This window comes from Myotis myotis, unplaced genomic scaffold, assembly GCF_014108235.1.
Source record: "Myotis myotis isolate mMyoMyo1 unplaced genomic scaffold, mMyoMyo1.p scaffold_m19_p_10, whole genome shotgun sequence".
Taxonomy (NCBI): domain Eukaryota; kingdom Metazoa; phylum Chordata; class Mammalia; order Chiroptera; family Vespertilionidae; genus Myotis; species Myotis myotis.
In genome coordinates this window covers 209,887-230,378 of record NW_023416314.1, presented here as the reverse complement: position 1 = coordinate 230,378, position 20,492 = coordinate 209,887, and the positions used below count along the sequence as shown (strand labels likewise).

The 20,492-nt window shown below is 43.4% G+C and overlaps 1 protein-coding gene across 6 annotated transcripts in view; it reads left to right on the top strand.

The window, feature by feature from the left end:
• The window catches only part of CBL (Cbl proto-oncogene), a 100,542-nt gene that overhangs the window by 52,725 nt on the left and 27,325 nt on the right, over positions 1 to 20,492 (top strand). For all 6 annotated transcript variants that reach the window (XM_036324013.1, XM_036324015.1, XM_036324017.1 and 3 more), the window contains exons 3-9: positions 4,300 to 4,446; positions 6,287 to 6,443; positions 8,606 to 8,727; positions 9,063 to 9,200; positions 13,506 to 13,593; positions 13,989 to 14,120; positions 14,310 to 14,513. In XM_036324013.1, the coding sequence (XP_036179906.1) occupies positions 4,300 to 4,446; positions 6,287 to 6,443; positions 8,606 to 8,727; positions 9,063 to 9,200; positions 13,506 to 13,593; positions 13,989 to 14,120; positions 14,310 to 14,513 (988 nt within the window). The remainder of the gene's footprint in view (positions 1 to 4,299; positions 4,447 to 6,286; positions 6,444 to 8,605; positions 8,728 to 9,062; positions 9,201 to 13,505; positions 13,594 to 13,988; positions 14,121 to 14,309; positions 14,514 to 20,492) is intronic.

The window sequence follows — 20,492 nt, the reverse complement described above, 5'->3', positions numbered from 1 at the left end:
GGCGCTGGGTGCCGTCCCCTTGCAGAGCGCTGGGTGCCATCCGCCCGCAGGGCGCTGGGTGCCGTCCCCTTGCGGGGCGCTGGGTGCCGTCCCCTTGCGGGGCGCTGGGTGCCGTCCCCTTGCGGGGCGCTGGGTGCCGTCCCCTTGCGGGGCGCTGGGTGCCGTCCCCTTGCGGGGCGCTGGATGCCATCCCCTTGCAGGGCGCTGGGTGCCGTCCGCCTGCAGGGCGCTGCGTGCTGGTAGATTCTTGGTTGGAAATGGTTTGAAGAGTCAGAGATGCTGACAAAGCCCAGGAATCCCACGACTCACTTCCTGTCTTTACTTCAGACTTGGCGTAAGAACCCACCCTCAGAGACATTGCCGGGCCCCCTCTCAGCTCACATCCTGCCTTGGTTTTCTTCAAAGCACTTTTCTCCCACCGCCTCGGACTCCCCCCGGGGATTTAAGTTCCCTGATACCAGGGATGCTGTTTGTCCCTGGTTGTATCCATCCCCAGTGCCCAGCACATAGTCGGCAGTCGGGGTGTTCCAGTGTCGTGAAGGTTAGCCATTGTGCCAGATGCCCAAGGGACGGAAGGAAGTCCATCTCAGAAGTGGATTCGCTCTGTGCACACAGGTGGCTCTCCTAGAAGGCGGGTTCAGGGAACTAAGAGAACTGCAGGGAAGATGCCGGGGTATTTTAGAGATGGGTGCTTCTAGCTGACCTCTCAGGAATTGATATTGAGCCTGACCAGCATGGCTCAGTGGTTGAGTGTTGACCTTTGAACCAGGAGGTCACGGTTCATACTCCCAAGTTATCTGATTCAGAATCCCTCTGTGATATATTCTTGATCTTTTTTTTAATTTTTGAAACAGTAACAGTCCTTGTCAGCAATAGGTGAAGGCTCTCAAAGTGCAAACAGTAATGAGGAAAACAGTAATGGAGGTTAGGCATTAGCTCTTTACGCTCTGAATTATTTCAGTCAATTTTCAAAGCAGATTAATATTTATCAGTTTTTGTAGGTGCTTTCAGAAAAGAAATAGGAAACTAGAAAGAAACTAATGTGTTACAAGTACAAGAAGACAAGTATGAAAAGCTGAAGCTGATGTTGGGTTCTGGTGGGAAGATTTCAGCAGCATTTTGCAGAAAGTCAGGCTAGAGGCGGTCACTGTGGGGTCGCGTTTTATTCCGGGAAAGAGGCGGGGCCGATGATGACTCCAGTGTGGCACAAAATCAGGAGAATCTATCAAAGAGACTTTTTAAAAGAATATATATTTTATTGATTTTTTTACAGAGAGGAAGGGAGAAGGATAGAGAGTTAGAAACATCAATCAGCTGCCTCCTGCACACTCCCCACTGGGGATGTGCCCGCAATCAAGGTACATGCCCTTGACCGGAATCGAACCCGGGACCCTTGAGTCTGCAGGCTGATGCTCTATTCACTGAGCCAAACCGGCTAGGGCTCAAAGAGACTTTTTAGGCAATCACATTTGATCCTGAATTTACTTGAAATTTTGTAGTCCACTTATATGACAAGAATAGACTTTTGAATACATAACTACGAATTATTGAGGCAAGGGAAAGCAAGCAAGGGTAGTCAGTAGCTATTGGTGTATGACATTATCGAAATCATCTATATCTTGTTTTACCATTAAAGATAAAGATTATTGCTTAAGGACATACTAAAAGTTGGGATATTATCTGATGCGTTAAATTGATGCAGTGTGGCATCTTTATAATCACAGCATTAAACAGAGGTGACTACAATGAACTTACTAATTGTTAAAGTGGTAGTAGCGCGTGCACGTAGACATTTTTACATAGTTTGGATGTTAACGTTCCATTTTTGGAAACAGAGTTGTTTTTGTAAAACCTTTAGGGTCTGATTCAGTGAAAATATTGGTTAGGTCTGGATATTTAAATAGTCCTTTTTATTGATAATCCTATCTAATAAAAGAGAAACATGGTAATTGGCGTACGACCACTACCCTTCCCATTGGCCAATCAGGGCGATATGCAAATTAACTGCCAGCCAAGATGGCGGCCGGCAGCCAGGCACCTTAAACTGAACATGAAGCTTGCTTGCTTCAGTGACGGAGGACTCCAACGTTCCCCGCCTGCCTTGCCGGCCTCTGAGCTTGCAGTTTGAACATTGTAACAAATATAGAAGCTAAAAAAACCCCAGAAACCTGCTTTCAGCGGAGCCGGGATCTCAGAGCTGGAGTTGATACAGAGTTTCGATTATAGAACCTAAACAAACCAGATACCTACTTTCAGCAGCTGAGGCCTCAGAGCTGGAGCCAAGCCTCAGAGCTAAAGCTGGCCCAGAATAAAAAAAAAAAAAAGAAAAAAGGAGTGGTTGGGAGCTTCAGTCCCAGCCTGAAAACAGCCCTCAGCCCCTCACCCAGGCTGGCCAGGCACCCCAGTGGGGACCCCCACCCTAAAGGGTGTGTGACCAGCTGCAAACAGCCATCATCCCCTCATCCAGGCTGTCCAGGCACCCCAGTGGGGACCCCCACCCTGATCCAGTACACCCTTCAGGGCAAACCAGCCAGCCCCCACCCATGCACCAGACCTCTATCCTATATAGTAAAAGGGTAATATGCCTCCCAGCACCGTGATCAGCGGAGCCGCGAGGCCTCCCGGCACCGGGATCAGTGTGATGGGGCAGCGCCCAAACCCCCTGACCGCCCTGTGGCTCTGTGTGTGACAGGGGGCAGGGCCACAGCCTCCCTATCGGCCCTGCTCTGTGCCTGATAGGAGGGAGCTCCCCAACCCCCTGATCCACCCTTCTCTGTGCATGACAGGGGGGAGCTCCCCAACCCCCTGATTGGCCCTGCTCTGTGTGTGACAGGGGGTGGCGTCGCAACCTCCCCATCGACCCTGCCTTGAGTGTGACAGGGGGCGGTGCCCCAACCCCCCAATCGGCCCTACCCTGAGCGTAACTGAGGGTGGCATCGCAACCTCCCGATCCACCCTGCTCTGTGCATGACAGGGGGCGGTGCCCCAACGCCCCAATTGGCCCTGCTCTGAGCCCGACCAGGGGCTGCACCTAGGGATTGGGCCTGCCGTCTGCCACCCGGGAGCAGGCCTAAGCCAGCAGGTCGTTATCTCCCGAGGGGTCCCAGACTGAGAGGGCACAGGCTGGGCTGAGGGGCGACCCCCCCCCCCCCCGAGTGCACAAATTTTTGTGCACCGGGCCTCTAGTTTTATTATAATTTTCTTACCCAGAATAGCTTATGCAAAGCAGGAAATAATACATTTTGTTTTTCTAACATGTCCTTTCTCTTATAAATTGAGTGGTTAGTATAGTAGTGTACACATTCTTTTTTTCTTTTTTTTTTTAAATTACATTTATTGGGGTGGCATTGGTCCACATGAACATACAGGTTTCAGGTGTGGGTTTCTATGTGCCAAGATCTGTGTATTGCGCTGCGTGCCCACTTCCCAGAGTCAGATCCCCTCTCACCATATAGTCGGACCCCTCCTCCCCCACGCTTCCCTCTGGCAACCACCACACTGCTGTCTGTGCTCAGGAGTTTCAGTTTCACATCCCGCACATGCTGGACATCATGTTATTCTTAGCTTTTTCTGACTGAATTGTCTCACTTAGCATAATGTTCTCAAGTTCTTATACTCATTTATTTGTTGAATTCTCTTATATGTCATCATAAAAAAGTAAATTTGTTAGTTTATGCTCAGAGCTATTAGGCCTGTTTAACTTAAGATTCAAAGCCTTAAAATATATCACTGTTAATTTTTTTCTTATTTACTACACAGCATCTATTTGAGTGGAGGGAACAATGGATGTAGTAGATTCAACAGTCTTTCTGCCATTATGTATCTTTCATATGATGTTAAGGGAAACAGTTTCTGAAGTCCTTCTTCAAACAAAGATAATCTCATGGAGTGTAGCTGGGCCTTGAGTAACGCAGGGGTTAGAGGTGCCTAAGAGCATACTCCCCAAAATGTACCAACTCCTGCTCTGACCAGAAGCCTGACTGATAGCAGTTAATTCGCACATACTTTGTCTATTATGTATTGGATGCTGTATTCTTACAATAAAGGAAGCTGGAGAATAGAAAACATTAAGAAAACCATGAGGAGGAGAAGCACACTTACCTCCCACGTACGTGGACGTACGCGGCGGTCCAGGGCCAGCTGTGTTTCGGATCATCAGCTACGCATTCCTTTCTCTCTTCCCACACTTTCTGTATCTTCAATAACGCTGGCGGGAAGTATATTTGAAAGGGGTGTTTATAAATGTACTTTCACGGTCATTTGTGCAGAGTTGATCATTGTACTTCTGATCATTTGCAGGCGAAACCTGACCAAACTGTCCCTGATCTTCAGCCACATGCTGGCCGAGCTGAAGGGCATCTTCCCCAGCGGACTGTTCCAGGGCGACGCGTTCCGCATCACCAAGGCGGACGCCGCCGAGTTCTGGAGGAAAGCCTTCGGGGAAAAGTGAGTCTCGGAATCATGAATGTTAACTGTGAAGAACTGAAGCTTGTATTGGGAGTTTTTTATTAATGAAATGTTTAAAACATGGGAAAACAGTAAAATAATGACTGTTTGTAAATATTATCCAGCTTTGGTAAATATTAACATCCCCCCTTCCTTTTTAAAAAAATTATATTTTTTTTGTTGATTTCAGAGAGGAAGGGAGAGGGAGAGAGAGATGGAAACATCAATGATGAGAGAGAATCATTGATCGGCTGCCTCCTGCACGCCCCACACTGGGGGTCAAGCCTGCAACCCAGGCATGTGCCCTGACCAGGAATGGAACTGTGACCTCCTCGTTCACAGGTTGATGCTCAACCCCTGAGCCACACTGGCGCCCCCCCCCCCTTTTTTTTTCTTAAAGAAATAACCTGTGAAGATTCAGGTGAAACCTATGCTCTTTGGTGAACTTCTCTTCCTCTCCCTATCCATTATGCTTTTAACTGACATTCACACTTCAAACTATTTGCTGTTGCCAACAGTTCCGCGTGAATAGAATTGTATTTGTCTTCAGATGCAAGAGCTTGTCCATATTTTCAGACCTGGGGGTGGAATTGCCGAGTTGGGGTTTCACATCTTCTGCTTGGCCAAGTATTGCCTAATTGCTTCCCAAAGAGGCCGTGGCAGTTTCTTCCCTGACAGGAGTGTGCATGAATTCCAGGAGTTCGCACTGGGTCTAACACCAGCAGTAGGAATTGGTATCATAGTTCGCTTTCTGTTCATGAGAGACTGAGCATCTTTTCACATTTACGACTGGTCGGATTCTTACTCTGACTTGCCTGTTGCTCTTCCTGACGTCTCCACTTTCCTATTGAGTTGTCTTTTTCCTGTTGTAAGGTACTAATTCTTTATTAATCACAAATATGTTCTCCTAGTGGTCTATGGCTGGTCTTTCTATTTTGTTATATTGTTTTTTGAAACAGAAGTTTAAAATTACATAGACAGATTAATGAGTCACGCTTATGTTTTTACCTTAATATAAATGTTCTTATAGATCTGAAATTTTGGATCAAAAAACTGAAAAAGGTAGAAAAGCAATGAAAGTTTTTAGTTGAATATATAGATCCTAACGTAAGTCTCTTTAAATGCTATTTTTATTTTTTTAAATTGTGTTTACATATAAAATATAGAATAATCACAACTTAAAGCACTTAGTTGAAGAGAATGTGAATAAGTTTACTTTGTTCCTTTAACTTAATTAATAACTACATTAGAAAAGAGATCCAAACGCTACTTGTTTTTTCAGGCAAGCAAATACATACGCTTCTCAAAGGCTTTGTTTTAAAGATCGTAAGGAAGAAAAATCGCATCATAGCTCTTGCTAGCCCTGTCTGGGGTTTAATCAGCCTTATACTAAGTTCAGCAGCTCCTCTCTCATCTCTATGAGAACTCAGCTCTTCCTGCACCTCCAGCCTGTTTCCTCCTGTCTAAGCCTTGATGGTGTGGTTCCTCAAGGAACTCATCATGTTTTACATGGTTTTAAAACGTCAGCTTAATCACAAGCTTTCTATTAGTGCAGTTTGGGCCATTGTCTAATAGAACGAATGAAGAAAGATGAGAAAAGAGATTAATTTGTGACATTCTGTTAAAGAACAGTGGAAAAAGACTTGTCTGTTGTTAAGTTACTCATTTGACATTTAAGAAATATATCATTTACCCCCTTTCTGTTCTCAATCCAAAATATAGCTCCACTTTAAGAGAATTGAAATCGATATTGAGAGCTTAACGTGGCTCTCTTTCCTTGATTATAGCATTGCCCAGAATTATCTGTTACCTCACTCTGCCTTCTCACCCCACCCCCCAGGACGATAGTCCCTTGGAAGAGCTTCCGACAGGCCCTCCATGACGTGCATCCCATCAGTTCTGGGCTGGAGGCCATGGCTCTGAAGTCCACTATCGATCTGACCTGCAATGATTATATTTCAGTTTTTGAATTTGACATCTTTACACGGCTCTTTCAGGTAGGATATTAAAAAGTTGGTTAAAGTAGTTATTGCTGCTTTTCTGAAGAGAATGCTTTTTAAAATAACATTTGAGATTTTACCTATTATAAACGTATTTTTACTTATTCTAGAAACTATAAGCAAAAAAGATTAGAATTACCTTGCATTTCATAGCTGTATATAAATATGTATATACGGTATTTTTTGTTAAAAATAATAACTATACAGTCTGCTTTCTTACCTTGACATTTATCATCTTTCTTTGCTATTAAGTAATTTTTTTGCATCAGTTTCATGGTTGTAGAATGTGCAGAAAATGGGTATACAGTCACTTGCTACATAACAACAGGGATTTGTTCTGAGAAATGCTTGTTAGTCAGTTTTATCCTTGTACAAACATCATAGCATGCACTTACACAGCCCTGAGTGGCAGAGCTACTGCATACCTCGGCCGAATGGTATAGCCTGCTGCTCCGAGGCTGTAAACCTGTACAGCATGTTACTGTACTGAATGCTGTAGGCAGTTGTAGCACAGTGACTAAGCATTTGTGTATCTAACCATAGAAAAGGTACAGGAAAACTACTGTATAAAAGATTTGCAATACGGAACACCTGTACAGGGCACTTCCCATTAATGGAGTTTGCAGGACTGGGAGTCATTGAGTGGGTGGTGAGTGAATGTGAAGGCCTAGGACATTACTATATACTGCTGCACACTATAAACACTGTACACTTAGGCTGCATTAATTTATAAAACAACACTAGAGGCCTGGTGCACGAATTCGTGCACCAGTGGGGTCCCTTTGCCTGGCCTGCGGGGATCAGGCCGAAACTGGCTCTCTAACATTCCCCAAGGGGTCCCGGATTGTGAGAGGGTGCAGGCCAGGCCGAGGGACCTCACCAGTGCACGATTGGGTCCGGGGAGGGACCACGGGAGGTTGGCAAGCTGGGGAAGGACCACGGGAGGGCTCTAGGGTATGTCCGGCCCGTCTCGCTCAGTCCCAATCAGCTGGACCCCAGCAGCAAGCTAACCTGCTGGTCGGAGCGTCTGTCCCCTGGTGGTCAGTGGGCATCATAGCGACAGGTCAAATGGTCCAAGGGTCAGACACTTAGCATATTAGACTTTTATATATATAGATGAGGCTAGATAAAATGTAAGAGAAAATGATGCATTTAAAATATGTAGTAAACAAAAGATGTATGGGGCTGCTGCCAGCATGCCCGGGTTGCAGGCTCCATCCCCAATGTGGGGTGTGCAGGAGGCAGCTGATCAATGATTCTCTCTCATCATTGATATTTCTCTCTCTCTCTCCCTCTCCCTCTCCCTTCCTCTCTGAAATCAATTAAAAAATATATATTAAAGAAAAGAAAGGTACATTCTAAAATGACAATAAAAAATTTAGTAGAAGCCAGTAAGATAGTCATTTGTTATTAGCAGATATTACGTGCTGTAACGGTGTGTGTGCTGTACTTCTATGTGACTGGCAGCACAGTAGGCGTGCTTACACCAGCATCGCCACAGACACGTGAGTGATGCGGTGCATTACAATGCTAGGGTGGCTGTGATGTGACTAGGTGACAGGACTTTCTTGCTCCGTTATAATCTTAATGGGACTACCATGGTATATGGGGTCAGTCATGCCAAAACATTAATATGTGGTGCATGACTATAATGTGACATATTGAATGAGTTCTCTGTTAGTGGAGAGTTACATATGTTTCCAACTTTCCTCCTATTGTATTGACATTCTTGACTGTTAATATTGAGATGTAATGATGCCTCAAGAAGAACTCATGTTTTCTTTCCTAAAGATAATGTGTGTGTGTGCCATCTGCATAACCTGCATGTGGAGCTTCTTGGTGGCACAAGTAGTCCCTGCCTTGTTCTCTTCTTTGGGTTCTTGTGGTCTAACCTCACGACTGTTAGTTGGAACTGCTTTAAAGTGTTTTAAATTTTATTTTGTAAAGTTAAGTTTTTCCTATACGGATATATTTGTTTCTTTTTAGGTTTTAACAGTTCTTATCTTCCAAATACATTTGTCTTTCCTCAAAGTGACAATATGATTGAAAATTTGTGACAATAAATGGGGATTTGTAATTGAGAATTGAGGTTCTCTGTCACTCTGAGGAGGGCCATATGTCTTGAGCCAAATGGTGCGATTGATCTCTTGTTTCCTTAGCCCTGGTCCTCTCTGCTCAGGAACTGGAACAGTCTCGCTGTGACTCACCCTGGTTACATGGCTTTCCTGACATATGATGAAGTAAAAGCTCGGCTCCAGAAATTCATTCACAAACCTGGCAGGTCAGTGCCATGAGTCAAAGAGGCTCATTCTCCTGGATGTTATTTTCTGGTGGCCTTTGTTAAAATAGAAAAAATATGACCTTTGATTAGTTCCCCAATGGCCGTGTTTCTGCAGATTGATGCCTGTTTATCAGAGGGATTGACTCATTCAGATCTGATGGTTTGATAAATGCTTTCAATCTACTTCAGAATTGGGCTTATGTGTCTTTGCTTTTTGGTCTGGAGTCATTGAAGATGCTTTTATTGGTGGTGTTTTTTGTTTTTATCCCTGTTTTACCGTTTACCCTAATATGAACTTACCATGTCTTAAAGATTCTGTTTACCTCTATTCTCAGTTACATATTCCGGCTGAGCTGTACTCGTCTGGGTCAGTGGGCTATTGGGTATGTCACTGCTGATGGGAACATTCTCCAGACAATTCCTCACAACAAGCCTCTCTTCCAAGCACTGATTGATGGCTTCCGGGAAGGCTTGTGAGTACCTGCTGTTTGCCGTCTGCCAGGGTCTGGGAACTGAGGGCCTGTAAAACCTCATCATTAATGACTGTGATGGGTTCCTTATACAGATGAAAATTCAGGAAACGTTTCAACAGATGATATTGTTGTGACCTCAGGTTTCGAGGACTTCTGTTTTTACTTAAAAGGAATTGGATGAAATTACTTTTCTCTACCGCTTCACTATTACTATGAGCAAACTTTATCTTTTTCCTTTTCCAAATGTTAACTTATTTTCAAGTCTATGTTAGATTTAAAATCATACCAATTAGCAGAAAATGTTAGCAGTTATTTAACTAGCCACAGATGTTTGTTCTAATGTCACCAGGCTCAGGGGCCTTCACCCTGACTGCACTTTGGTTCAGCAGCATTTCTCCAGGCTCTGGGCTTTTGTAATGTATGCTGATACTTATGGTTACGTTCTTATTTATTCCAGAATTGCTATTCCTTTGGGAATTTAAATAGATTATAATTTGGTAAGTACTGAAAGTACCAATGTTGACTAGGTATCAGAAAACTACTTGTATTTAAGGTAATTATGCATCATCTTCTATAGTAGCATTGGAGCTTTACCAAATGCCAGAGCAGTTTGAGTCTAGAAGCTTCCTGGTAGATGATCTCAAGTGGCTTAATTTGTTTCTTGTTACATTTCTTTTAAGTTGGTGTCTCTCAGTGTTAAAATCTGTAAACAAGGGTATTTTAGGTGTTTGGTCAAAAATACGTAAATACAGTTTGGAGAGTCAATCTAGATGGCGATGTAGGTAAATGTGGTACTTGCCGCCTCCCACAACCACATCAAAATTACAACTAAACTACAGAACAATCATCATTCAGAACTGTCTGAAATATGACTGAGTAAAAGTCCTACAGCTAGTTAATTAAAGAAGAAGCTACATTCAGATTGGTAGGAGGGGCGGAGGCACAGAACAGGCTTGTCTGACACCTGCGTGTGGCTTTTTTTTTTTTAATTGGGAGGGATATCTTGGCTGTGGAGGTCTCCCGTGAGGAGATAAGGGTCAAAGACCCATCAGCCCAGGGCTCCAGAGCTGGGAAGAGAAGTCCCTATAACTTCGGGCTGTAAAACCAGCAGGGGAAAAGTAAAAAAAAAAAAGAAAAGAAAACCAGCAGGGATTGTGACTGAGTGACATGAGGCTGGGGGAGACCCAGGCATTTCCTCTTAAAGGACCTACACATGGACTTAACTGACTCACTCCCTCTGAGCTCCAGCACTAGGGCAACAGCTTTTTAAAATTTATTTTTTATTTTTTATTTTTTTAAAATATATTTTTATTGACTTCAGAGAGGAAGGGAGAGGGAGAGAGAGATAGAAATATCAATGATGAGAGAGAATCATTGATCAGCCATGGGGCAACAGCTTGAAAGGATCCAGGGACATATGGGAAGGAACTAAATTGTCTGGTATTAGGGTAAGAACTTGAAAGCAGCGTTCTACCAGACAAAAGGGCTGGCAGAGGTCATTGAACCTTTTCTGAGACCTCCCTGCCACATTGCCGACAGGCAGTCACCAGATATGAGTCTGCATCAACTTGGCACATACTATTCGCCCTGCCCTGGTGATTCCCTGAGACCCAGACCCACCAAATTTGCAGCCCCACCCAAGCTGTTTGCAGTGGCTTTTCCATATCAATGGCCAGACGTGGCTCAGGCTTCAGACTTTAACTAAAATCTCTCAAACAAGCAGCAGCTGGCCTCAGTGTGCCCCATTACTCTTGATAAGTGACCTCAGGCCTGGCACTAGCAGCAGCCTGCCTTGGTTCACAGCTTGCCCTCTCCTGATGCTTCTAAGCTCAACACAAGTAGCAGCCATCTGTAGATTGCTCTGTAGCTCCTGCTGGGTGGCCCCAGGCAGTGAGATTTTGCATCTCCCAGGAGGCCCCAGAGCCAGTGCATCCTGTGGACAGCTTCAGACCACACCAGATTACAACTCTACACATCCACCAGCAACACACTCAAGAGGCAGACTCAGTGAGCACCAAGCCCCACTGAAGCAAGTCCTGCTCCATAGGGTGTCTCCTTCACAACAGCTCTTCCATTGTAGTCACAGCTGGTCCTCACAGCCAATTGGCCTGGAGGTCAATTCCTCTCAGTGACGCCAACAGCAATCAAGGCTCAACTATGATGAGACTGTGCACACAGCCCACATAGGGTGCACCTAGAGTGCCCAGCTCAGGTGACTAGGGAGGTTAAGCCACTGGGCTCTACAGGACACCTATTACACAAGGCCACCCTACCAATTCCAGGATACATAACAGCTCTACTTAATGCATAGAAACAAACACAGGGCGGCAGCCAAAATGTGAAGACAAAGAAACATGTCACAAATGAAAGAACAGAAAAAAATCTCCAGAAAAAGAACTAAATGAAATGGAAGCAAACAAACTACTAGATACAGGGTTCAAAATAGTCGTTATAAGGATGCTCAAAATCATACTGAGAACTTCAAGGAATTTAGTGAGAACATCAAAGACATAAAAAAAGACTAGTCAGAAATTAAAGATACACTAACTGAAATGAAGAATAATTTACAGAAAATCAACAGTAGAGTAGAAGATGCCAAGAATCAAATCAGTGATTTGAAATATGAAAAAGCAGAAAATACCAATCAGAACAGCATTAAAAGAAAAGAATCCAACATTCACATCATGGAGGTGCCATCCTGGAAGGAGAAGAGAGGGAGCAAGAAATTGAAAACCTATTTGAAAAAATAATCAACAAACTTCCCCTACTTAGTGAAAGAAATAGACATACAAGTCCAGGAAGCTCAGACAGTCCCAAACAAGATAAACCCAATGAGGCCCAAAAGAGAATTTAAAAGCAGCAAGAGCCAAAACTGGTTTGGCTCAATGGATAGAGCATCGGCCTGCGGACTGAAAGGTCCCAGGTTCGATTCTGGTCAAGGGCATGTTACCTGGGTTGCGGGCACATTCCCAGTGGGAGATGTGCAGGAGGCAGCTGATCGATGTTTCTCTCTCATCGATGTTTCTAACTCTCTATCTCTCTCCCTTTCTCTCTGTAAAAAAAAATCAATAAAATATATATTTTTTTAAAAAAAGTAAAAGCAGCAAGAGAAAAGCAGTTAGTTACCTAAAGGAGTGCCAGTTGATTTCTGGCACCCACGGGGAGTGGGCCTAAGCTATCAGTTGGACATCCCCCGAGGGCTCCCAGACTGCTAAAGGGTGCACCCCCTCCCACCACCACCACCACCACCAGTGCATGAATGTCATGCACTGGGCCTCTAGTAAATACATATCTATCAACAATTGAATCTAAAAATCAAAATAAATGAACAAGGAATCTAATGAACAAAATAAACTGATGCATAAAATAGAGGCATGGAAGCATGGAACAGACTGATTAATCTCAGAGAGAAGGGGTGAGGGGAGGCGGGAAGAGATTAAACCAAAAAAACTTAAAAGCATACATGCATTACCCAAGATCACAGATAACAGGGTGGTGAAGGTCAGGGTGGTATGGGATCCAGGTGGAGTGGGGGGGAAGGCTTAGAGGGGGGCATCTGTAATATTCTCAACAATAAAGATTTTTTAAAAAGCAAATGCAATTTAAATTAAGAATTTATACTTTGTGGCTATCCATAGATTAAAATAGGGGTTGGCAAACTGGCACATAGGCCAGCTGTTTTGTGTCTAAGATACTTTTTAAAGTGTTGTTAAAACACACACACACACACACACACACACACACACATACACACACACACACAAAAGAATATGTGACTTTATCGCTTGCAAAGCCTAAAATATTTACTGTCAGGCCTTACAGAAAAAGTTTGTCGCCCTAGCCAGTTTGGCTTAGTGGATAGAGTGTGAGCCTGTGGACTGAAGGGTTTGATTCCAGTCAGGGGGACATGCCTGGGTTGTGGGCTCCATCCCCAATGGGGGGCTTGCAGGAGGCAGTCAATCAATGATTTTCTCTCATCATTGATGTTTCTATCTCTCTCTCCCTCTCCCTTCCTCTCTGAAATCAATAAAAAAATATTAAAAAAAAAAAGTTCGTTAACTCCTTGATTAAAAGGTGGGACCTGTGGCAATGTGCCCTGGAGAAAGAATATCAGTTTTAGGAGAATATTTTCTTGGAACTTTTCTGTGTTCTTTATTTTTTTTGAAGTATTAGTAAGATTTATTCTTGCATTTTTTGCAAAGTCGCCCTTTGACAATGAGGGAATTCCTAAATGCCATCTGTTATGTTAGCTAGCAGTTATAAATTGACTTCAGTAAAGTCACAGGCTGCTTACTTCTCTCACAGCTATTTGTTTCCTGATGGACGGAATCAGAATCCCGACCTGACAGGCTTGTGTGAGCCGACGCCCCAAGACCACATCAAAGTGACTCAGGTGAGTTTTGTTGACATGGTAACCATATCTCTAGAATCAAGCTTTTATATGGACTTATTAGAGCTGGCAGGAGAATTGTATTAAGTGACTGGAACACTTAAATTTTAAACCGTTGACTAGATAGTGAATTTATGTTCCATGTGATTTCTCTTTGAACCATGCAGCTTAAAGTAGGACCAAGACTAGGGAATTTCTTTGTTATGGGAGAACATTGACCACTGATGTGAAATTATTATACAAGCAAAATTTGTATACATAGTAATGGTCTTTAATATTTCCGTTTTTAGCATTTATGGTTGCATTCATTCATTCATTCATTCATTCATTCATTCATTCATTCAACAAATACCTGAAATAGGCTGAATAACTGTTTTTTTTCTTTGTTTTAATCAAAGGAACAATATGAATTATACTGTGAGATGGGCTCCACATTCCAACTGTGTAAAATATGTGCCGAGAATGATAAGGATGTGAAGATCGAGCCCTGTGGACACCTCATGTGCACGTCCTGTCTTACGTCCTGGCAGGTGTGGATCCAAATCATGCCTTTTCTCAGTTGTGTGGTCCTTCTGAAGAGTTGGGGGTTGTATGTAAAGGATGGCTTGGTGTGTGGGGTAGAGTAACTTTTCCTTTCTGTTTTCAAATGTATTTCCTAGTGGATGAATATTTTAAGTAGTTTCGGATGTGCCTGTCACCATCTCCTGTCTCCTCTGCAGGAATCAGAAGGCCAGGGCTGTCCTTTCTGCCGATGTGAAATTAAAGGTACAGAGCCCATTGTGGTAGATCCGTTTGATCCGAGAGGAAGTGGCAGCCTGTTGAGGCAAGGAGCAGAGGGAGCTTCTTCCCCAAATTATGATGATGATGATGATGAACGAGCTGATGATTCTCTCTTTATGATGAAGGAATTAGCTGGTGCCAAGGTAAGTCTGCAATTTAATAACCTGTGGCCAACTCCACTGTGAGTTGTAATCTAAAGCTATAGAACACATAATGGCATCCAAACTACGAGGAGCAGTACTAGCTAATATTTATTGAACATCTGATGTCAGAGACACCATGCTAAACACTATTCTGATTTTAACTCATATAACCCAATAAGTAAGGACTATTATCCTCATATAACACATGAAGAAACTGAGGCACAGAGATTAAGGAATTTGCTGAAGGTCACGCAGATAGTAAGTTGAACCAGAATTGGTGGCCAGGCATTTTGGCTTCAAGGCCCATGTTCTCTTACTGTCTATATCCTAAACTTGGGCTAGGATATAGACAGGAGGGGAATAAAAGAATGAAGGGGAAAATGAAGGGGAATAAAAGAATTGGACCTTGTTTTGCTACTGTGACTAGAGTATATTGCTCTTGTCTTTTCTCTAATGGAGTCTTGTCGTTACAACGTTAGGCTTGATGGGGAGAATGATGTACTGTTAATAACCAAATAAATGGCAAGTGAAGTGATTGGAGGGTGGTAGGAGGTACCATGTAAAATCTAACTGGAATTAAAACTAAATTGGGGAATATTAACCCTGAAATACCAGCTGAAGACTGGCGGAAGAGCCTTTATACAAGGAAGGGTGGGAACCACCTTGAGACTGCTGGGAAGGATGGCACTAGCCCAGCTCTCAGGAGCAGACCTAAGCTGCAGTCAGACATCCTTAGTGCTGCTGAGGAGGCGGGAGAGGCTCCCACCACCATCGTTGTGCTGGCAGCCATCAGCCTGGCTTGTGGCTAAGCAAAGCTCCCCCTGTGGGAGCGCACTGACCACCAGGGGACAGCTCCTGCATTGAGCATCTGCACCCTGGAGGTCACTGTGTGTCATAGTGACCAGTCATTCCCAGTCATTCTGCTGTTGGGGCCAATTTGCATATTACCCTTTTATTATATAGGATAGAGGCCTGGTGCACGGGTGGGGGCCGGCTGGTTTGCCCTGAAGGGTGTCCCGGATCAGGGTGGGGGTCCTGCTGGGATTCTTGGCCAGCCTGGGTGAGGGGCTGATGGGTGTTTGCAGGCTGGTCACACCCTCTTCAGAGTGGGGGTCCCCACTGGGGTGCCTGGCCAGCCTGGGTGAGAGGCGGATGGCTTTTTGCAGCTGGTCACACCCCCTTCAGGATGGTGGTCCCCACTGGGTTGCCTGGCCAGCCTGGGTGAGGGGCTGGAGGCTGTTTGCAGGCTGGTCACATCCCCTTCAGGGTGGGGGTCCCCACTGGGGTCCCTGGTCAGCCTGGGTGAGGGGCTGGTGGCTGTATGCAGGCTGATCACACCCCCTTCAGGGTGGGGGTCCCCACTGGGATCCCTGGCCAGCCTGGAGGGGCTGATGGCTGTTTTCAGGCTGGTCAAGCCCCCCCACCCCAGTGGGGACCCTCACCCCATGGAGGTTTGGCTAGCCTGGGTGAGGGGCTGATGGCTGTTTTCAGGCTGGCCACACCCCCTTTAGGGTCGGGGGGTCCCCACTGGGGTGCCTGGCCTATCTGGGTGAAGGGCTGAGGGCAGTTTTCAAGCTGGCCAAGCCCCCCGGCGGCAGAAGCTCCTAGCCTCTCCTTTTTTGCTTTTTTTTTATTCTGGGATTTATTTACCTTCTATAATTGAAACTTTGTAGCCTTGAGTGGAGCTCAGAGCCGGCCAGGGCGGGGCGGGAAGCTTGGCTTCCTCCATCGCCAGGGGCAACCCAAGCCTCCTGCTCACTCCAGCTCCGTGGCCACAGCCGGCTGAAAGCAGGTATCTGGGGTTTATTTATCTTCTATAATTGAAACTTTGTTGCCTTGAGTGGAGCTCAGAGCCGCCGTGGCAGGCGGGAAGCTTGGCTTCCTCCATCACTGGGGCAACCAAGCCTCCTGCTTGCTCCAGCTCCGTGGCTGCCAGCCGCCATCTTGGTTGGGTTAATTTGCATATAATCGCCCTGGTTGGCTGGTGGGCGTGGCTTAAGTCGTGGCAAAGGTACAGTCAATTTGCATGTTTGTCTTTTATTAGTGTAGACTATTTCTTTATATTTCTTTTTCACTTACTATTCTTGTTCTCTTTCTTAATATTCTTTTGAGGTTGTTTTTGATGTTGTTGTCAGGTTCATTTGTATGTTTTTGTTTGTTTCTTGTTTTGTTTTGTCCTATACAACAGCTTGCACAACATGGTGTGGGTGGAGCCTCAGAGCCAGCTTGAGAGGAGATCCCACCCACAAACTGGACAACAGCAGTCAAAACCTAATGCAACAGTAGAGCCCAAATACCTCACGAAAAGGTTATTCCTAGAGCATTCAGCTCAGGAGTTCAAGGAGACCACACTACAGGGTCCCACAGGATATTTACTATAAAAAGACCACCCCACAAAGACTGGGAGTCATAGCTAGTATATTTAATACATAGAAACAAACACAAAGAGACAACTAACAAGGAAGATAAACAACCAACCCTCAAATGAAAGAAAAGGAGAAATCTCCAGAAAAACACTGAACTGAGATGGAGGTAAGCAATTTATCAGAGTTCAGAGTAATGGTTATAACAGTGCTCAAGGAACTTAACAGAACTACAAGGAATTTAATGGGAACTGTAAGGAAATTCGTGGGAACTACATCAGCATGAAAAGGACATAGAAACCATGAATAAGAACGAGTCAGAAATGAAGAATACTAAATATGACAACTAAATCTGTCACACATATGACACTGAAAGGTATTAAAAGCAGGCTTGGTGAAGCAGAGGGTAGAATCAGTGATTTGAAAGAGAAGATAGGAAAAAGCAATTACAGCAGCAAAAAGAGAAACACTTAAAATGCATGAGAAGAGTTTAAGGGAATTTTACGATCCTGTGAAATGGAATAACATCTGCATCATAGTGGTACCAGAAGGAGAAGAATGTGAACAAGGGATGGAGAAACTGAAGAAAATGACAGAGCCCTGGCCAGTGGCTCAATGATTAGAACATTGGCCCCCACACCAAAGGGTCATGGGTTCAAATCTCAGTCAAGAGCATATACCTGAGTTGCAGATTCTATCCTAGTTCCTGATCGGGGCACGTGTGGGAGACAACCAATAGATGTTTCTCTCTCATCACTGTTTGTATCCCTGTCCCTCCCTTCTTCCCTCCCTCTCTCCCTCACTTCCAATTTATCTAAAATCAATAGAAAAGTATGCTTGAGTGAGGATTAATAACCACGACGACGATAAGAATAACAAGAGAAAATGACAGAAAACGTTCATAACTTGGTGAAAGAAAAGTCACACAAATCTAGAAAGTACAGAGAGTCCCAATGAAGATGAACACAAATACACTCACACTAAGACACATTATAATTAAAATAGTAAATGTTAAAGACAAAGAGAAAATCTTAAGGGCAGCAAGAGAGAGACAGTCAGTTGCCTACAAGGGAGCTCCCATAAGGCTGTCAGATGATTTCTCAACAGAAACTCTACAGGCCAGAAGGGACTGGCACGAAGTATTCAAAGTAATGAAAAGCAAGGGACTGAATCCAAGACTACTCTATCCAGCAAGACGATCATTCAGAATTGAAGATGAAATAAAGAGCTTCCCAACAAAAAACACTAAAGTAGCTTATGACCACCCTACCAGCACTGCAAGAAATGCTGAAAGGACTATAGTAAGAAGAAGAAGAAATAGAAAGAGAGGAACATAGTCATAAAGAATAAAGATGGCAATAAATAAGTACCTGTCACTAATAACTTTAAGTGTAAATGAATTAAATGCTCCAATCAAAAGACATAGGGTAACTGAATGGATAAGAAAACATGACCCATATACATGCTGTCTACAAGAGATCCACCTCAGAACAGAAGACTCACACAGAATGAAAGTAAAAGGATGGAAAAAAATTTTCATGCAAATGGAAACAGAAAAAAAGTGGGGGGTAATATTACTCATATCTGACAAAATATACTTCAAAACAAAGGCCATAAGAAGAGATAGAGAAGGTCACTATATAATACTAAAGGGATCGTTCCAACAAGAGGATGTAACCCTGGTAAACATATTTGCACCCAATACAGGAGAATCTAACTATATTAGAGAAACTCCTGGAGGCCCTGGCCAGTTGCTCAGTGGTTAGAGTGTTGGCCTGTGATTTGAAGGGTCGAGGGATCGATTCCCAGCCAAGGGCACATACAGGTTTGATTCCTGGCCCCTGTTGGGGTGTGAGTAACTAATCAATGTGTTTTTCTCTTTTTGATATTACTTTCTTTGCCCTTCTTCTCCCTCCCTTCCATTCTCTCTAAAAAGAATCAGTGGAGCCCAGCAGTTGAGCATTGACCTATGAACCAGGAGGTCACAGTTCAATTCCTAGACAGGATACATGCCTGGATTGCAGGCTCGATCCCTGGTAGGGGGAATGCAGGAGGTGGCTGATCAATGACTCTCTCATCATTGATGTTTCTAGCTCCCTTCCTTTCTGAAATTACTAAAAATATATTTAAAAATTAAAAATTAAAAGTCAATGAAAAACATATCCTTGGGTGAGGATTGAAAAAACAACACTCTCCTGGAGGATTTGAAAGGAGAGATAATGATCAGCAATGCACTTATAGTGGGGGCTTTAATACCCACTGACATCAATGAATAGGTCTTCCAGACAAAAATCAACAATGAAACAGTGACCTTAAAGCACACACTAGATTAGGTGGATGTAATTGACATTTACTAAACATTTTATCCCAAAACTGCAGAATATACATTCTTCTCAAGCGTACATGGGACATTCTCAAAGATATACATGTTAGGACAAAAAACAAGCATTTACAAGTTCAGGGAGGTAGAAATCATATCAAGCATCTTTTTGGATCATAACGGTATGAAACTAGAAATCAACTACAGTAAAAAAAGAAAAAACACCTGAAAAACATTCAGACACATGGGTGCTAAATAGCATGTTATTAAACAATGAATGGACTACCAATAAGATCAAAGGAGAAATATAAGCTTCCTGGAAACAAATGAAAACAAACACACAACAACACAAAATTTATAGGTCACAGTGAAGGTAGTCCTGCGAGGGAAGTTTATAGCATTACAGGTATACCTCAAGAAACAATAAACTCAAATAAATGATCTGCTGCAACTAAAAGAATTAGAAATAGAACAACAAGAAAAGCCTAGTGAATAAGGAAATAATAAAGATCAGAGAGGATATAAAAGACATACAGACTAAAAAATAAATACAAAAGATCAAGGAAACCAAGAGCTGGTTCCTGGAAAAGATAAGCAAGATTGATGAACCATTAGCCAGACTCATCAAGAAAGAGAGGACCCAAATAAGTAAAATGAGAAATGAAAGAGGTGAAGTAACAACTGACACCCCAAAAATACAAGACAATTGTGAGAAAATACTGTGAATATCTATATGCCAACAAACTGTATAACCTGGGCAAAATGGACAAATACCTAGAAACACAATCTTCTAAAACTCAATCAGGAGGAATTAGACAACCTGAATGGGCTGTTAGGACCTAAATGAAATTGATGCAATAATAAAAAAAAACTTCCAGAAAACAAAAGGCCTAGACCAGATAGATGTCCGGGGGAATTTTACCAAACATTCAATTAAGAACAACACCTATCCTCCCTAAACTATTACAAAAAATTGAAGAGGAAGGAACACTTCCAAGCTTATTTTACGAGGTCAGCATTATCCAATTCCAAGGCCAGATAAAGACACCAGAAAGAAAGAAAATTACAGGCCAATATCCCTGATGAACATAGATGCGAAAATCCTCAACAAAATATTAGCAAATTGGATTCAGCAATACAATGAAACAATTATATACCATGACAATGTGGGATTTGTTCTGGGAATGCAAGGCTGGTACAATATCAGCAAATCAATAAATGTAATTCATCACAAGCAAAATGAAAGATAAAAATCACATGATCATACCAATAGATGCAGAAAAGGCATTCAACAAA